At 37.6% G+C, this 16,226-nt stretch overlaps 1 protein-coding gene across 1 annotated transcript in view; it reads left to right on the top strand.

The window, feature by feature from the left end:
• LOC122811932 (ABC transporter G family member 9-like) overlaps positions 1-16,226 on the top strand; it is a 338,279-nt gene that overhangs the window by 264,454 nt on the left and 57,599 nt on the right. The window contains exon 10 of the mRNA XM_044084109.1: positions 13,260-13,471. Within this exon, the coding sequence (XP_043940044.1) occupies positions 13,260-13,471 (212 nt within the window). The remainder of the gene's footprint in view (positions 1-13,259; positions 13,472-16,226) is intronic.

Below are 16,226 nucleotides of genomic sequence, written 5' to 3'. Positions count from 1 at the left end.
GGTAGCGTTGTTGCCTCACAGTAAGACGTTGTCCTGTTCGATTCTCAGCTAGAGCGTCTTCTGTGTGGAGACATGCGTGAATGGGCGTGCCTTCGTTGAAGGTTGTACGTCAGGGCTGGCAACTCGGCATGTAAAAATCTACTGCCAATCAATAGCGGACCAAAGTTCCACTGTGGCGACCCCTAACCGGGAAAAGCCGAAAGACTCAACAAGACATCATTTAGTTATAAGGAATATTTAAATCTGTTTTGTTAGGGAACATTAATTCTCTTCCCACTGAAACACATTTCTGAATACAATATCCAGTTCTGTATTCTCTGTGACCATGACATATATACCTTAGAATCAGTTTAAACATTTTTTTTATCAAAATAACTAATAGACTTATGGCATTTGACTACTGCAGCAGATGAAAAAAAAACTTGAACTGTACTCTGATTACTGTTGACTATTTAGGTGTGATTTAATATCTTCAAATTTGCCAACAGTGAAAAATATCTTGTTACTGTTTGCATATGTCTTGATTTTAATAGCCATGAGTATAATACCAGAAATTGTGGCAGGCTATAAATCTGGTAAATATATACTCAAGTTTAAAAGCACAACTTAGCTACCAATCAATGCTTCTTCCTAACATTTTAATAATGTGAAATCCACCACAGTTTGCAGATACATGTCGCAAAACCTACTATGTACTTCTGTTGTTCTGTGAATAAACCTTTACAGTATTCCTTTTCCCTATCTTTCACCAGAATTTTGTATGTTGCATTAGGGAGGAAGCTGCAGAGTCCCATTCTACATACATTTCCCTCTAGAAAACTGAAACAGTGCAGTTGTATAAGTTGAACTTACCATAACAGAATATGTTCAAATGATCACTGCTGCAGTAGTCTTAGCTATATGGGTTATATTCTGCTAAAGATATAACAGTTGGCAAGCTTCCAAAGCTTCACGGCACCTTCCATGCACCCAAACTGTCATGCAGCTTGAGCTGAGCTGACTAAAAGACAAGTTTGGGTGCAGAGCCCTTCAGAGCTTTCTTGCCAGCAAAGAGAGGGAGGCTGAGCCCTGACAGGACAATGCTATGAATAACAAAAATAAATGTACACACCTTCTGACATAAAAAACACTCCAAAAAAGGGGGAGGGCAGAGGGAGGGAGTGGCTACTGCAGAAGTGGTCATTCAAACACCTACTATTATGGTAAGTTCAACTTACACAATTATACTATGTTCTTCATATTGATCACTGCTGCAGTAGACTTAGCTATATGGGTAGATTACCTAGCTGACTATATTTGGGAGGAGGAAGGAGGAGGGTCAAGGAGCCCCTGTAAAATGGTCCTTGCAAAGCATGATCTAGACCTAGAGAAGGAATCACGCTTACAGTGCATTGTAAAAGTATTTACATAGGATCAATTAGCAGTCTCTAGAATACTTCTAGAATCAACCCTTTCCAAAAAGTCATAGAAGAACCCAAGTCCTTGTACAGTGGACCTTGACCCTGCCTGGAATCGATTTGTCATGGTACGTATAACAAAAGGTAATACCCTCAGACAACCATTTGGAAATATACCACCTTTCACTAATGATTGTATACAGCAATTTTCCACTGCATTGAATTTTAGTGTGGAAAAAGAATATCAAATTTTTAATTGTAATAAAGCAACAAAAATACAATATAATTTGACTAAAAATGAATGGCAGAGTTTGCAAGGTTTGGGCCAAAGAAAATTTATAGTTTTTAAACCAGTAGATAAGATGGGTAAACTGTATCTTTATTACCATCTAGAATATGTAAATTATTGAGTGCGATAACATGAACACATAAACGTCGAAGTAAACAATAAGTATAATCCGGAAATGTTGAAATTCAAAATGTCAAAATATCATAGTTGGCCAAGAACGCATCCCTGGAACCTTAGTGAATAACTAAAGTACAACAACTCACCACTGACCATATACCACGAAATGCATAATATTTAACAAGAAAAAGAAGTGCATATACTGAGAAACCCTCTTCTTCTGGCTTTTTCTCGGTTATGGGTCATCACAGCGGATCACCTGTCTGCTCATGATTGGCAGTGGAGTTTTGCGGTGTTCAGTTGCCAGCCCAGCACCCAACCTTCTATAGAAAGCACACACATGCATGCACTCACACCTAGGGCCAATTTAGAGTGTAAAATTCACCTACAGCATGTCTTTGGGAGGAAACCCACGCAATCACAGGAAGGACACGCAGACTCCGCACAGAAGGCACCCCAGCCGAGAATCGAACCGGAGAATCTCTTGCTGTGAGGGAGCAACGCTAACTGCTGCACCACCATGGCCACCCTATACTGTGAAACCCTATACATAACATAAATAAATTGATGGTGTAGTAACATAAATAAACCATATGTCAGAGTTGCATAAAGCCTGCAAGTTCTCTACAATTGAAAACACTAAGACGTGAATGCTGTTATGGACATCGACCATACATTTCTGTACAAATGTACCTTGCTTTCATGTAAATCCTGTTGCACTAACACTGACTACTAAGCAGTGTACAATCTGTACTATAAGTGACCATATTTTTCCTTCTTACTCTGTTCACTTGTTGCAATATTGACCGTCTGCTGGGTAAACGTAATGTACTTTCCACAGATGTACTAGCTACAATATCATCTACTACTAATGCCAGTGTCCCTAGAAAAGTGTGCAGTCTCTTTTAAATTATGACAGGCTATATATCTTTCTACTTCAGCTGCATCTGAAGGGTGATGGTGAGCTACTGATTTAATAAGCATTTCTCAATTTACCTGTTTAACAGTAACCGCTCTCCCTTTACTTTTCTGTACTTGTTTAAATCTACAACACCAGTAACATATATCCTTCAAAGTTTTCTCCAAGTTAAACAGATAGCCGTCTGCATTTAGCATTTCCTTATTCTTTGGGACATAACCATATGGTAGTATTCACCCAACATACCAGGAGCAAGTTGCGATGTACTAGCCATTGCAGAATTTGACAACATGTCTAACGCACAGCTATGCGTTTCACTAAGTGACTTATGGCTTGACTGCACAACATTAGAATGATAAAGCATACGTTCTATATATTCTTTATTTAAAGTCACTAAGTTTAGTAACTTTAAATAAAGCATACGTTCTATATATTCTTTATTTAAAGTCACTAAACTTAGTTATTTCATTATTAAACACTTGTTTTATAGTTTTCAGCATTCAGTTAATGACATACCCTTATTTAAATCGTACTCTATTTCAGATTATGAGTATTTCGGTACCAGAGCCGTGACATAATACATACAGTAATGCAAGTTGGCCAACTATGACATATCGTTGTTTTTTTGATCAATGTTTAATTCTAATTAAACAGTACAATGTATATGTGTCGATGTTTTCATACTCGATAATTTACACTGTTTAAATGGTAATATAGACCGGGGTAAACTAGTAGTTATGCATTGCACTCAGTATCTGAGAATGTGCCTACAACATTTAGATAACAAGGAAATTAATGCTGTTGTAGATTTTCAACAATATGTTAAAGCATTAGAAGACTATCAAGACAAGAGTTGCTAAATAAAGGTTTTTGGTTGAATTATTTCTCTTTTGAAGATGTTGAATACAAGTTTAGTAATAAAAGTTGTGTTATGGCACATTTTTATTGTTTACCTAAAATCTATAAAAGTTTAAGGAATCCATCTTATAGTTTCAGTCTGCCAGTATTTTACTTGTTTCGTATATAAGTATTTATTAGAAGAAGTTATCAAACTATCTTTATATATAGAAGATGTGTTTGATTTTATGGATAAGATTTAAGATGTAATTAGGTCTGAACACATGTATTTTATAGTAATCGATATAGTAAGTTTATACGCAAACATAAGCCATGAATTTGGTATTGAAGCTTTGTTTCATTTTTTTGGGGGACAATCCAAAAGCACAGTTTGTTACAGTTGGTGCATTTGTGTCTTAATAATAACTTTTTTTAATTTAATAGACAGTTATATAAACAACTACAAGGCAATACCATTGGGCAGCTTTTGCCCCATGTATGCAAACTTATTTATGGGCTTTTTTGAACATCTATATATTTATACTAATGATTTTTTTTTTTAGATTGTATGTATTAAAATATTTTAGATTTATAGATGATTTGGTTTTCATTTGTAAAGGAAATCAAATAAATAATTTTATAGATAGTTTAAATAAAAATAGATTTAAATTGCAGTTTGAAGGGCTACAAGTAGGTGTAAATGTTACATTTTTAGATATTATTATGGAAGGAATTATAAATAAAAGAATTAAGAGACGAGTTAACAGAAAATGGGATAGTGGGCAACAGTTCTTACATGGTTATAGCTGTCACCCCCCCCCCCCCATACTTTGAAAGCTTTGCCCTATGGAGAACTTATAAGATTAAAAAGCTTGTGTAGTGATGAGATAGAACTTGAATATGAAATTGAAAAATCTATTAGATTTTTAACAAGAGAGGTTATGATATGAACTTGTTAAGGGAATGTAAGCAAAAATTAACGGGCTTAAATAAAGACAGTGGGATCCAACACAGTAACCAAAATAAGTATGTTAGATATAAGATAGGTAAGGAACCTATGTTTTTATTACAAGGCATACCCTGTTTTCAGAATAATTGATTAACTTAGTTAAATATTTTGGGGTATTTTAGTGAAACATAAAGAATTAGGTTTAATGTTGGCAGATTCACCCTGAACTTCATATAAACGTAGTAGAAATATTAGTGATATTATAGTCCATAGTGTGTTTTGTATGCCTATAGTAAATCTGAATGAACATATTGTATTCAAGAGTACTATTCCCTGTGGGAAATGTTCATGCTGTGACTGTGCTAAATAGTTTTTTCAGTTATTAATGGGCATTATTTTGAAACACAGGGCATTTATAGCTGTGAAAGTGGGGTGATTTGTGCTTTAAAATGCCAATTTTACATTGGAGAGACTAAAAGGTCTCTTGCTACATGAGTGAAAGAGCATATTAGGGACATTAAGAAGGGTAGAATAGAAAGCTCAGTAGCTGTTCACTTTACACATTTTCATAATGGAGAAATATTAGGTTTGCAAGCTACAATACTGGAACCAGCAATTCTTAAACCTTTTGAAATTTGTGATATTAAAAGTATTCTCTTAAGAAAAGAGCTAATATTCATATTAAAGTTTGAAACTTTATCTCCTAAAGGTTTAACTAATGACTGTAACCGGAGATATGTATTTTAATTGCTCTTAAATTATTTCAATTATTTTATTGTTTTTAATGATTTAATTGTTTTTAAATGTATTTAAGTGTGTATGCTTGTGTAAAGGATTATACTCTGTAAAGGCTTTAGAGCCAAGGCACTAGAGATAAATAAGTTTGTTAAATAAAGCTTTGGAATACTTGATTGCATCTAAAATGATTGAAAACAACAAAAAGTTAAACTATTTGCTTTTGCCAGAGAGCAAGCCCCCTTGCAACACCCAACCCCCCCCCCAAATATATATATACCAACTCCAAGATCACACAACAATAGGTTTAGGGTAAATTTCCTGACCCAGCTGCACCACAATCTCATACAAAAGGCTGCCTACAAAAACTTCATAAAAAGAGCATTTCCTCATATGAGCATTCACGCTTACTTACAACTTAAAAAAATATTCACTCATATGAACATTTGTTGCTTTGGCCTGCAACCAACTATACCTACAGATAAAGCTGAGTTGTCAGTGGATATGGTGTAAAATCCCCCTATCCAGCCTCTGCTCTTATGTATGGATAGGCCTTCAGCCTGACAGTTTCCTGAGGCCTGTAAACCCAAGTTTTGGCCTGCTAGCATACAGTCATCTATGGCCGTTCCCCTGATTTTTCATTATGAGAAGTTTGCAGATAAATACTTGGCCACACAACAGACAGCAGTGCCCAACTGGTTATGAAAATGGACTTATCAGCTTTAGAAGTGATAATCCAAAGGAAGAGGAAAGAGAACCCTCCCCGAGAAGAGTCCACTGACTCAGAGTTAGAAGAGGAGGAAGTGTCTTACTTAGACCACAGGCCTGTCCCACAGGCTATATGGTAATGGCTGGATGGTGCAGTGGTGCAGCGGTAGCGTTGTCGCCTCACAGCAAGAGGTTCTCCGGTTCAATTCTTGGCTGGAGTGCCTTCTGTGTGGAGCCTGCATGTCCTCCCTGCATTTGTGTGGGTTTCCTCCCATGCACCATATCTTCTGCCCCACTGAACATATTTTCTTCAGGAAAACTGTTAATTTAGTGATGGAATATTTTAAGTGGGGGATGAGGATGTCTCAGCTACACAACAGGTACTGCAAGCTTTTAGGGATAAAACAGTCTGTACCCTCAGGTATCCCTTCCTGTTACTGAAGATTAAAAGTAAGTATTCAAAATGTCTCTGGAATTTGACTGACAGCCTCTTGTTCCCAAGAAAAAGTGAGATAGTTTATATAGGGTGCAGGACCAGTATTGACACATACTGATGTACATTATTTATTTATTTATTTATTTATTTACTGACATTTGTTAACCGAGTTAGTCCAACTGAGCCAGGGGCCCACTTTCATTGGAGACCCGAGGAGAAAAGTTCCAGAAAATTAACAATTATTACAAAAGTTACAAAGATATAGTCAACAGATAAAATAAGTCTACTAGCAAGTAATAGCATGACTAAGTCTATTAATAACAAATCTATAAATATTACATATTAAAAAAAAAATAGACAGAGTATGAAATTCAGTGAAATAACAATGTACAAAGAGTCAATAGTAATACAAAAAACTATTATTATTATTATTATTTTTTTTTTTTGGTGCATTTAAAAATAGGAAAAAGAGTGAAAAGTAACAGAAGGTGCAGGGCATATGAGAAAAAAGAAATTATGTAGATAAGAAGGGAGAATAAGTCAAGTGGTGGTTTGACAAGGGCAGGACCTTGTCTTTTGTAGATAAAGTTTAAGTTCGTTTAAACAGGTATTTTTGAGGAGTCCTTCCTATATTGAGAGGGAGTAAGTTCCAAGCATGGGCTATGGAGTATTTATAAAGGGACTTTCCAATGTTTTCATTGGGTTTGTATATGTCAAGGATGTGTTTGCTGGTAGTATGGAGGGAACTTTGGAGGTTATAGTAGGACAATAGATTAGAGATGGAGGGGTAGGAAGCGGGATCATTCAGGACAGAGTGTGCAATATATAGTTGCGAAAGAAGTAGTTGTTTAGGGAATTCAGGCCATTGGAGTGTCTTAAGGGCGAGGCAGTGATGGGATTTGTATGGAAGATTGGAGGCAAATCTGGTTATTTTGTTATATGGTTGCTCTAGTTTGGAGAAAAGAGATGCTTGAACATTAGTAATGATGGGGGCAGTGTAAAGAAGACAAGGTAAAAGGGGTGACTGAGCTAGGGAGGGTTTGGAGGAGGGTGTAAGAAATTTTTGGTTGTGTTAGAGAAGACCAAGTTTCTGGTGTTTTTTTTAAACATTGTTGGATATGTATATCACATTTTAGTTCATCATCAATGATTACTCCAAGTAGTTGAGTATGGGGGTCAGGTTTGATAGTAGTGTTGCTGAGGGAGGTGATAGAGAAGCAGGGTTTGTGCAGAGCAAGTGTTTTAGGAAGGAACAGAAGGAGTTTAGATTTTGTTGAATTTAGTATGAATGGATTATCAGAAAGTCAGGTTTTAACAGAGGAGAAGGTGTGATGAGTGAGAGCTAGAAGTTCAGGAATGCTGTGGGCAGAGGTGATGAGAGTAGAATTATCAGCATATTATAGAAGTGATGAGAGGTTAGTAGAAGAGTGAAGTTTGTTAGTGAAAATATTGAACGGGGGGGGTCAAAGATAGATCCTAGAGGGACGCCGGTTGGGAAGAAAGGGGAGAGGACAGTTCTCCAGTGAATGGATTGCTACTTGTCAGAAAGGTAGCTAGAAAGCCAGTTAACAGAGGAGGTAGAGAGATGAAGGCCAAAGAATTTAGTTAGATGTTTGGAATGGGAGGCAGTATCAAAGGCCTTAGACAGATCGAGAAATAAACAGGAAACAAGCATGTTATTGTCACAGGCTTCAGCTACTCTTTGGGTGAAAGAGAGTAGGGCAGTGGCTGTACTATGGTGGGGTCTAAACCCATGTTGGGTGGGAGTTAGGAAGTTGTTGTCAAGAATGTGTTTGGTTAACTGAGTATGGATGTACTTTTCCAGGATTTTGGATAGGGGGGAAAGATAGCAATGGGTCTGAAGTTAGAAGGATCAGTAGAGTTTCCACCTTTGTAGAGAGGGATTGTATAAAAGGATTTACATACGTTTGGAATGTGGGCTTCAGAAATGGAATAGTTGATAAGCATAGAGATAGGGTATGCAATAGACTGTGCGGCGACTTTAAGAAAGTAGGGGGTAGTTGGTCGGCAGAGGGGGAGCAAGGATTAAGTTTATTTAGGAGAGATTTAATAATGGAAGTGGGAACTGGTTGGAAAGTGAAAGTGCTGGGGAGGATTTTGTTATGGGGTGATGGAGGGGTTGACTTAGAAGTACTATTTTGTGTATGTTTTTTGATTGTTTCTATGAAATAGTTGTTAAGTAGAGTGGCAGTTTCAGTAGCAGTGTTATGTGGGAAGGACTTGGGAGTAGATGGGTTGCCAGGGTGAATCAGGTTATTTTTCCAGAATTTCTTTGGATTTTTATGTGGGCTACATTGGCTAGAGCAGAAGAAAGCTTTCTTATCTTTGTTGACTATTTTTTTGTCATGTTTCTGAACTCTTTATAGTTTTTGAAGAAGGAGAGTGGATTTGTTTTTAAGCCAGGCTTTCCAAGCACCATCTATTTTTTGCATAATGGAGTGGGTTTGTTTTGTGAGCTGATGGGCAAAGTTAGATTTAATTCAGATTTTTCTAGAAGGTGCAAGTGAGTTGAGTGTGTCAAGGAAATTTTTATTAAAGGATTCTACTGCCTCACTGATAGGGAGGTGATATAGGAAGGACCATTTACTGCTAGAAAGTTTGGAGTTAAATAAATCTGGGTCAAAGTGGGTAAGGTTTTGACATACTCTGTATGTACGATTCTTGGTGAATGTTGGGTGAATCTATGAATATAAGTAGGGGAGTGGTCACATAAAGAGTTAGGAAGTATGCCAGGGTTGTGATAATGGATAGGATGGGAGGTAAGAATCCATTCAAGGATAGGTCCAGGTAAGGAGTTTTTGTTAGTTTGAGTAGGGGCAGATATGTGTTTGTGAAATCCATAAAGGTTGAGTTTGTGAGTAGGGGGTGAGGCAGACAGTTTAGACCAGTCTATGTTAACATCTCCAAGTATAATGGTTTCATAAGGGACATATTGAGTGAACCAGGAGAGAAAGTTCTCAAGGATATAAATATTATCACTGGGGGCATGTTTATAGAGACTAAGGCAAATTTTTGAGAGGGTTAAAGTGACAGTTTACAATAAGAATGTCCGCAGGTGTAAAGCTAGGAACAGAGATAAGAGTGGGGAAAGGTTACGTTGATCAAAGTAGAGGATAGCAATCCCCCACCCCTCTTGTTGGTTCTATCTGAATGAAAGATGTAATAGCCAGGAGGTAAGATGTCTGTATTAAGGATGCAAGGTTTAAGCCAGGTTTCAGATAGGGTAAGGGTGTGGTGAGTAGTGTTAGAAATCCAAGATTGAAGTTCTGTTATCTTAATCATGCTTTGAATATTAACAGAAAAGACTTTTAGTGATTTGGGTGACAGAGTGTTGGTATAAAGGGGTAGGTGAGGGGGAGAGGTTTCAGTTGAGATTTTGTGAAAGGTAGAGGCAGGTGGTCCTGGATTGGGGTGGATGTCCCTGTCCAAGAGAAGTGTGTCAAACAAAGTGAAAAGATATGTGAGCAGGTTCATAGTAGTAGGATGTCTTTGTTTTAGAGTAGTGGAGAGAGATGAATTTGGAAAAATAGTAATTCTGAAGAGGTCAGAGGGTGAGATGGGAAAGAGAGATGGAGAGATAAGATGTAGGTGAGAGGTAGTGCAGGTGCTGAAAGAAAAGGGGAGAGTAGGTGTAGGTGATTGATAGCAGAGTGGTGTATGGTAAGAGTTTGTTAGTGAAAGGAAGAAAAGAAAGGTGGAAGAAAGATAGAGAGACCACATGTTGGGAGATGAGCAGAGGATGAAAAAAGAGTGGGAAGTCCAGAGGTAAAAGGTATTGTGCACCATTATGGAGTATTGAGAAGAATGTGGGGTTACGTAAAAGATAAGATAATACGATTATGGCAAGAAAGAATGTTAAGGGGAGGGGCCAAGGTAGGTACTGTGAGAGAAGGGGGGAGAGTGAGATGGGGAGGGAACAGGAGGCAACAGGAGTTAATGGATTGGTTAGAGGAAAGGAAGGGATGTGGTATGGATGGTACAAATGTAATGAATGTGGGGTGGGTGAGAATGGGGGTAGGGTAAGGGAGCGGAGTGAGCCCGACTGAAGCAAAGGGTGAATGGAGCGGGTAAAACCAGGTTGATTAGAGGGCTAAACAGAAAAGAAAAACAATCAGGCAAGCATCAAAGGAGGTTTTAAAGAAGAGAAGAGGAAAAAACTCAGAGCACGTTGAAAAAAAGTAGTAACAAGGAGAAGTCAGTGGTCTACAGAGTTTACAGTGGATAAGAGGAGGAAAAAAGAACAGTGTGCTAAGTGCCACTGAAGGGGAAAGAAAGGAGTTAAGCTATTAGAGTACAAGGTGGTAGGGGAAAGTTTGTTGCAGAGAGGGCTATAAAAAGAAGGACCTAGAATAGGGTGGTGATGTACAAGCACCTGCTACAAAGTTGAGCAGGGCAAGACAACAGTTAAAGGAACAACAGTTTGTACAAACATAGACTTGTAGGAATCTACTTTGTCTTTTCAGTAAGGTATGTACATACATTCATTCTCATTCTTGCCTTTTTCTTGGTAGAAGTTCAGGACCCCAGCAACCACAGTTTTACTGTATCTCAGGCAGAACCTTAGGTAAGGGCACTTCTCCCGATGAGACAAGGGGATTTTAAAAATGGCTCCTGTAGCTTAAGAAAGCTAGGTTATGCTGTAATTGGTCTTGTGGGTGAGGGGGAAGACACAATAGAACAGAAAAGTGGTGGATAGCGAATAGTATGATGAAAAGGGCTGGCCCTGATTAGGTTGTAATTGGTCTTGTGGGGGAGGGGGAGGATCAGAATAGACCAGAAAAGTGTTGGATAGCCATTAGGATGATGAAAAGGGCTGGCCCTGATTTCACAGATGTGCAAGTCTACAGAAACAATCAGGAAAGGCAGTAGGTACTCTGAACTTGCTTGTTTTGCATAACTTTCTTATTGAAATAATATAAACCACTTTTGCCAAGGAATATGTGGGATTTAGGAAGACCAGAATTTATAAGAGAAAGGGTTTTGTAGTAGTAGAAAAACAGCAGGGCTTGCAAATAGTTAAACAGCATATAAAGAGAGACTGCTGTCAGAAGTACAGAATGGGGGGTAGTTAATGCCCTAAACAATCTGGAAAAACAGTAGGTATTTCAACTTACTTGTTTTGCATACCTTTCTTATGAAATAAAATAAACCACTTGTACCAGGAGTATGTGGGATTTAGAACGACCACAATTTATAGGAGAAAGTGTTTAGTAATACCAGAAAAACAATAGGGTTTTCAAATAGTTAAACAGCATGTAAAGGGAGACTGCTGTTAGGAAGTACATGATTGGGGGGGGCAAGCTAACATCCACGGTGGAGTGCTCTAGTTATAAAATAGAAATTAAACAAGGGCTAGCAATTAATTTTGTCCAGAAGATAAAACATACTATCTGTATATTTTGAAAATAACACTGATCCCAAGGTTGTCCCGTTTTGTAAAAGAGCACTGCAGGCCACTAGTTCAAACTTGTCTTGGCGGGGATCCAGGGAAAAGTAGATGAAAAGGAGGAGCTGGGAAGAAAAATAAGTAATATTAACACAATATATTCCATTTGTTAATACAAAAAAATGCAATAGGTACAAAGCTGCTAACAGAAAAAAAAATAATAATAATTAGGTAATCTATACACAGATAAAAACCTCAGTTTGTGATGATGTAAAATTTAAGACAAGCTTTGGCAGTTAACACATTCTTGCAAATATATCAGAGGGTATAAAGAAAAGATAACATTTAGCATATATTAGCCAGCACAATACTGTACTTGTTATAAGTAGAGAAGTGCAACATGGACTGGTAAGATTTTAAAAACAGATGTAGGAATACTGATACAAATTACACTATATGTATGTCAAGTGGTATAACACACATTCTAAACCAATAGGTGAGGAAAAGTACACACTAATAACTGGGCAAGTTCTTTTAAAAATGCAACAATAAAGTGAGCAGCAAAGAAATAATATTTCAACAATAACAATGCTCTACACCAGTAACACAGCTCTAACAAGTCTATATTCTAGTAAGTACAGTGTCTTTGTAGTGTAGTTTCTAGTTGGTTTGATATATTGTGTATAGTATTCATGAAGAGTCCCAGTCTCTGCGTTTAAGTGTGTGCAATAATTTAGGACAGGCAAAAACTGTTGCCCATGTATACCCTCATGGATCTCATTCTCTCTATATTGTTTTCTCTCTCTCTCTCTCTCTCTCTCTCTCTCTCTCTCACACACACACACACACACACACACACACACACACACACACACACACACACACACACACACACTCTGTGTTAGTTTGGGTTACTGGATAGGATACAGTCACACTTACTGGTGATGGTGATCTACAGAAAAGAAACAAAATGTCACAAATTACCCTTCTCTTTACCTTCAAGCTCTCTGCTGACATCCTCAACTTGAAAAGTAACTTCATGCACTGAAGTCTAATTGATCTTTAAGTCTATATAAAAAAAATATTTCTATTTGCAGCTGTTTCCCATTCATGAATGCACTACAGCAATGAACATATTAATTGTACATCTATAGTTATAGTATGTGCCCTCACAGCTGTATTTTTGTACTTGTTCCTAGCTTACTAAATTTGTAATTTTAAACCATAAGCAGCATCATAAAGCTTTTCTGTAAAATATTGGCATTTAGTATGCATCTTTTGTTATAAAAAATACATACTAAGCACCTATGTTTATGTACTTCAAAAGAATGTAATCTAAAATAAAATTCTGTCAATCATAACATATATTTCTTTCTTCATATGGCAGTTCTGTCCCTCATGCTCTAGGATATCAGCACTGACCGTGTATATGTTAACATTCACTGTGCTTTGAATTTATTCTCAGATAGATCATTCAAAGAAAATGAGGAAACACGCTGGGCATCTTCATTTTGGATACAGTGCTCCACTCTGATTGCTCGTAATTTTAAACAGCAACGACCCGTCATCCTGTCTAGTCTTAATGTGATCCAGACCTTAATGATGTCAATCATCCCAGGAGTCATCTGGTGGCAACTCCCCAAGCAAGAGTCGCAAATTGAAGCTCGTTCTGGACTGGTATGGAGACCTACCTATGTGGTTTACAAACTGTATCCATCACTAGAATGCCTAACCTCTTTCCAGTACCATAAAAATGTGTGTTTGTATCCACTTATGTGTCTTTCTCTTAAGGAAACCCAAATCTGACTGTTTGAATATTAGACATCTGTTTCACAGCCATTTTTGAACATAATCTACAGTTATGCAGAAATTCAAAAGTAGTAAAACTTTCCAGAGAAACTTAAAAATTATTAAATTAATTATGTTTGTTTCCATTTGTCAGTCTTCTCTCCTTTAAATGCGCGCGCACACACACACACACACACACACACACACACACACACACACACACACACACACACACACACACATACACACACAAACACTCATGCACAAACACATACACACACACACACACACACACACACACACACACATATATATATATATATATATATATACAGACATATATATATATATATATACACACACACACACACACACACACACACACACACACACACACACACGCACACATGCACATATGAAAACAAACAACAAATGTAAAAGTAACATCACTGCTCTCTTACATTGTATTAGTTCTTATTGCTTCTTTCCAGCTACTGAAGAGATTTCACAAAATTCTGTACTGGTGCAAACAGGATTTTGCAACAAGAATGTTCTCAAAAATTTTAATTTGAACTCAGAAGTTGGTTTTGCTTGACCCAACCCCATTGTTCAGAGAGCTAAAGCCCTGACTGTGCCCCCATTGTTCAGAGAATTAACGCCCTAACTGCCACAGAAGTCTCATCTTTAACTAGCAGCACTAATGCTGAAGGGATCAGGCAAGGAAGGATGGCAATAAGCAGAAAATGTCAGTTCCCCAATCATGGGGAGAATCAGGGAGGGAGGGACCATGACTCACTGCAATCACAGTATGAAGAGCCAGATGGGCTCTGCACTACAAGAAGTGTACTTCTTGGATGAGAAGTTGTGCATGAGTGGAACTGTGCATGCACCTTCTGGAGACAGCCACAGCAGAGTTTGCAAGACTACCATGGGAGGGTTAGTTATGGCATACCCACGTCCAAGCAGCAGAATTAAGCTACATCACTGTTACTACGTGTTTGAAGAAGGTTTTCCTAATGTCCAGATTGTACTTGACATCCTTAGTAAAGTAGTTGTTTTCCTTCCTCAACTCTGCCATGCTTTTTCAAGTTGACTCCCCTACATTGCCCTCTCTAAATTCTATGTACTCATATCATGCCTCCCTTCTTCCTCCTTACCTCCATTATAAAAATCTACTCCCACAACCTTGTCTTTATGGTTTTTCTCCTCTAATCACCTCACCATTCTTGTGGTTTTCCTCTCTATCTTCTTGACTACTTTTCCCTCATTTTCCAGAAGGGGTAGCAGAATTGCACATAGTATACCATCTGAGGCCTGGTAGAGTGGTAAAACAAGCCCACAGTGCTTTGCACTAATTTCTTTACTGATGCATCCCAGTGTTTTGTTTGCTTTTCTCACACCCTTCTCACTCTAGATTTCTTTGATCATTTCAGCAGTGCCTAGGATTCCAAGGTCTTTCTTTTGCTTGGTTTTACCTACTTTGTCACCTTACTGGCACTCCATTCTAGTGTTCTTGGACTACTAATTATAATTTCACAAAACGAGTTTTCAGTCAAATAGATTTTCAAACATTTTGGTTTTAGAGTTTTCAGGTTCAACCAAATGTCATTCTACCAATATTGCACCATAATGGCTAAACTGAGATGGGAACCTTACATTCAATAGCATACACCAAAACAGAGATGACTTTTGAACCCATTGTTCTTTTCTACATCCATAACACATCTCAGCATAATAAATAATGCAAAGGGTTTACGTTTAAACTGCTTTAGAGATTTAGTAATGATCTGTTACAATAATTTTGAGTAAACCTAGACAAAAGATCCAAATAAAAAAATCAAATGTCCAGGCAGAAAACAGTAAAAGTAAGAACTTTAATAGATTGGTTGAGCACTTTCATCTATTCACACTTCATAGACTTCTTCAGAACTATTTAAACATAAGAAAAAAATAAATAATAGTTTTGTACTTTAAATACATTTAAATACACACCCCTTAATGTTTGTGCCAATAAAAACACAAGCTGCTTAAATCAAACCAATAAAAATCTCAAATTAATAAACAAATAAAACTGCTTTTAACATTTGCTGCCTGGACATTTGATTTTTCATTTGGAGCTTTTGTTTACAACTTCCTGAGGAATGGTATAAACAGCTTTGCAGCCCCCCTCTCCCTCTGTAGGAACTGGCACCAATATTAAAAACTACACCAAAGCACTATACAAGCATTTATATAGATGCATGGGATCAGGAATACCCGATAGGACTAAATCATCCTCCGCAAGGAAGAGTAAACCTGTCTGGTGGACATCTTCAATAAATAAACTCTATAACAAAAGGAAAAAATTGCTGTCTAAGACCAAGAAGGAGCAGGTGCGCAACTGGAAGCAATGTCTCCTTAGCCTGAACAGCAAATATGAGCACCAGTGAAATCCTCCAAAGCAAACTTCGAGTCCAAATTGGCCACATCTACTTAAGACAATCATAAGGCCTTCTTCACATATGTCTGCAACCTCAAAAGAAGTACCCAGATCTATTCAGAACTGGTGGTCAAGGAAACCACATATACTAATGCCATACATATAGCAAACTTGCTGGCTGACAGATTCAGTGAAAACTTCACCCCTCTGTCCCCCATCAGTAAG

This window comes from Protopterus annectens, chromosome 9.part0 (assembly GCF_019279795.1).
Source record: "Protopterus annectens isolate FY-2018-M chromosome 9.part0, PAN1.0, whole genome shotgun sequence".
Taxonomy (NCBI): Eukaryota; Metazoa; Chordata; order Ceratodontiformes; family Protopteridae; genus Protopterus; species Protopterus annectens.
Note: the sequence above shows the minus strand (reverse complement) of the source record. Positions and strands in the feature narration are given on the sequence as shown.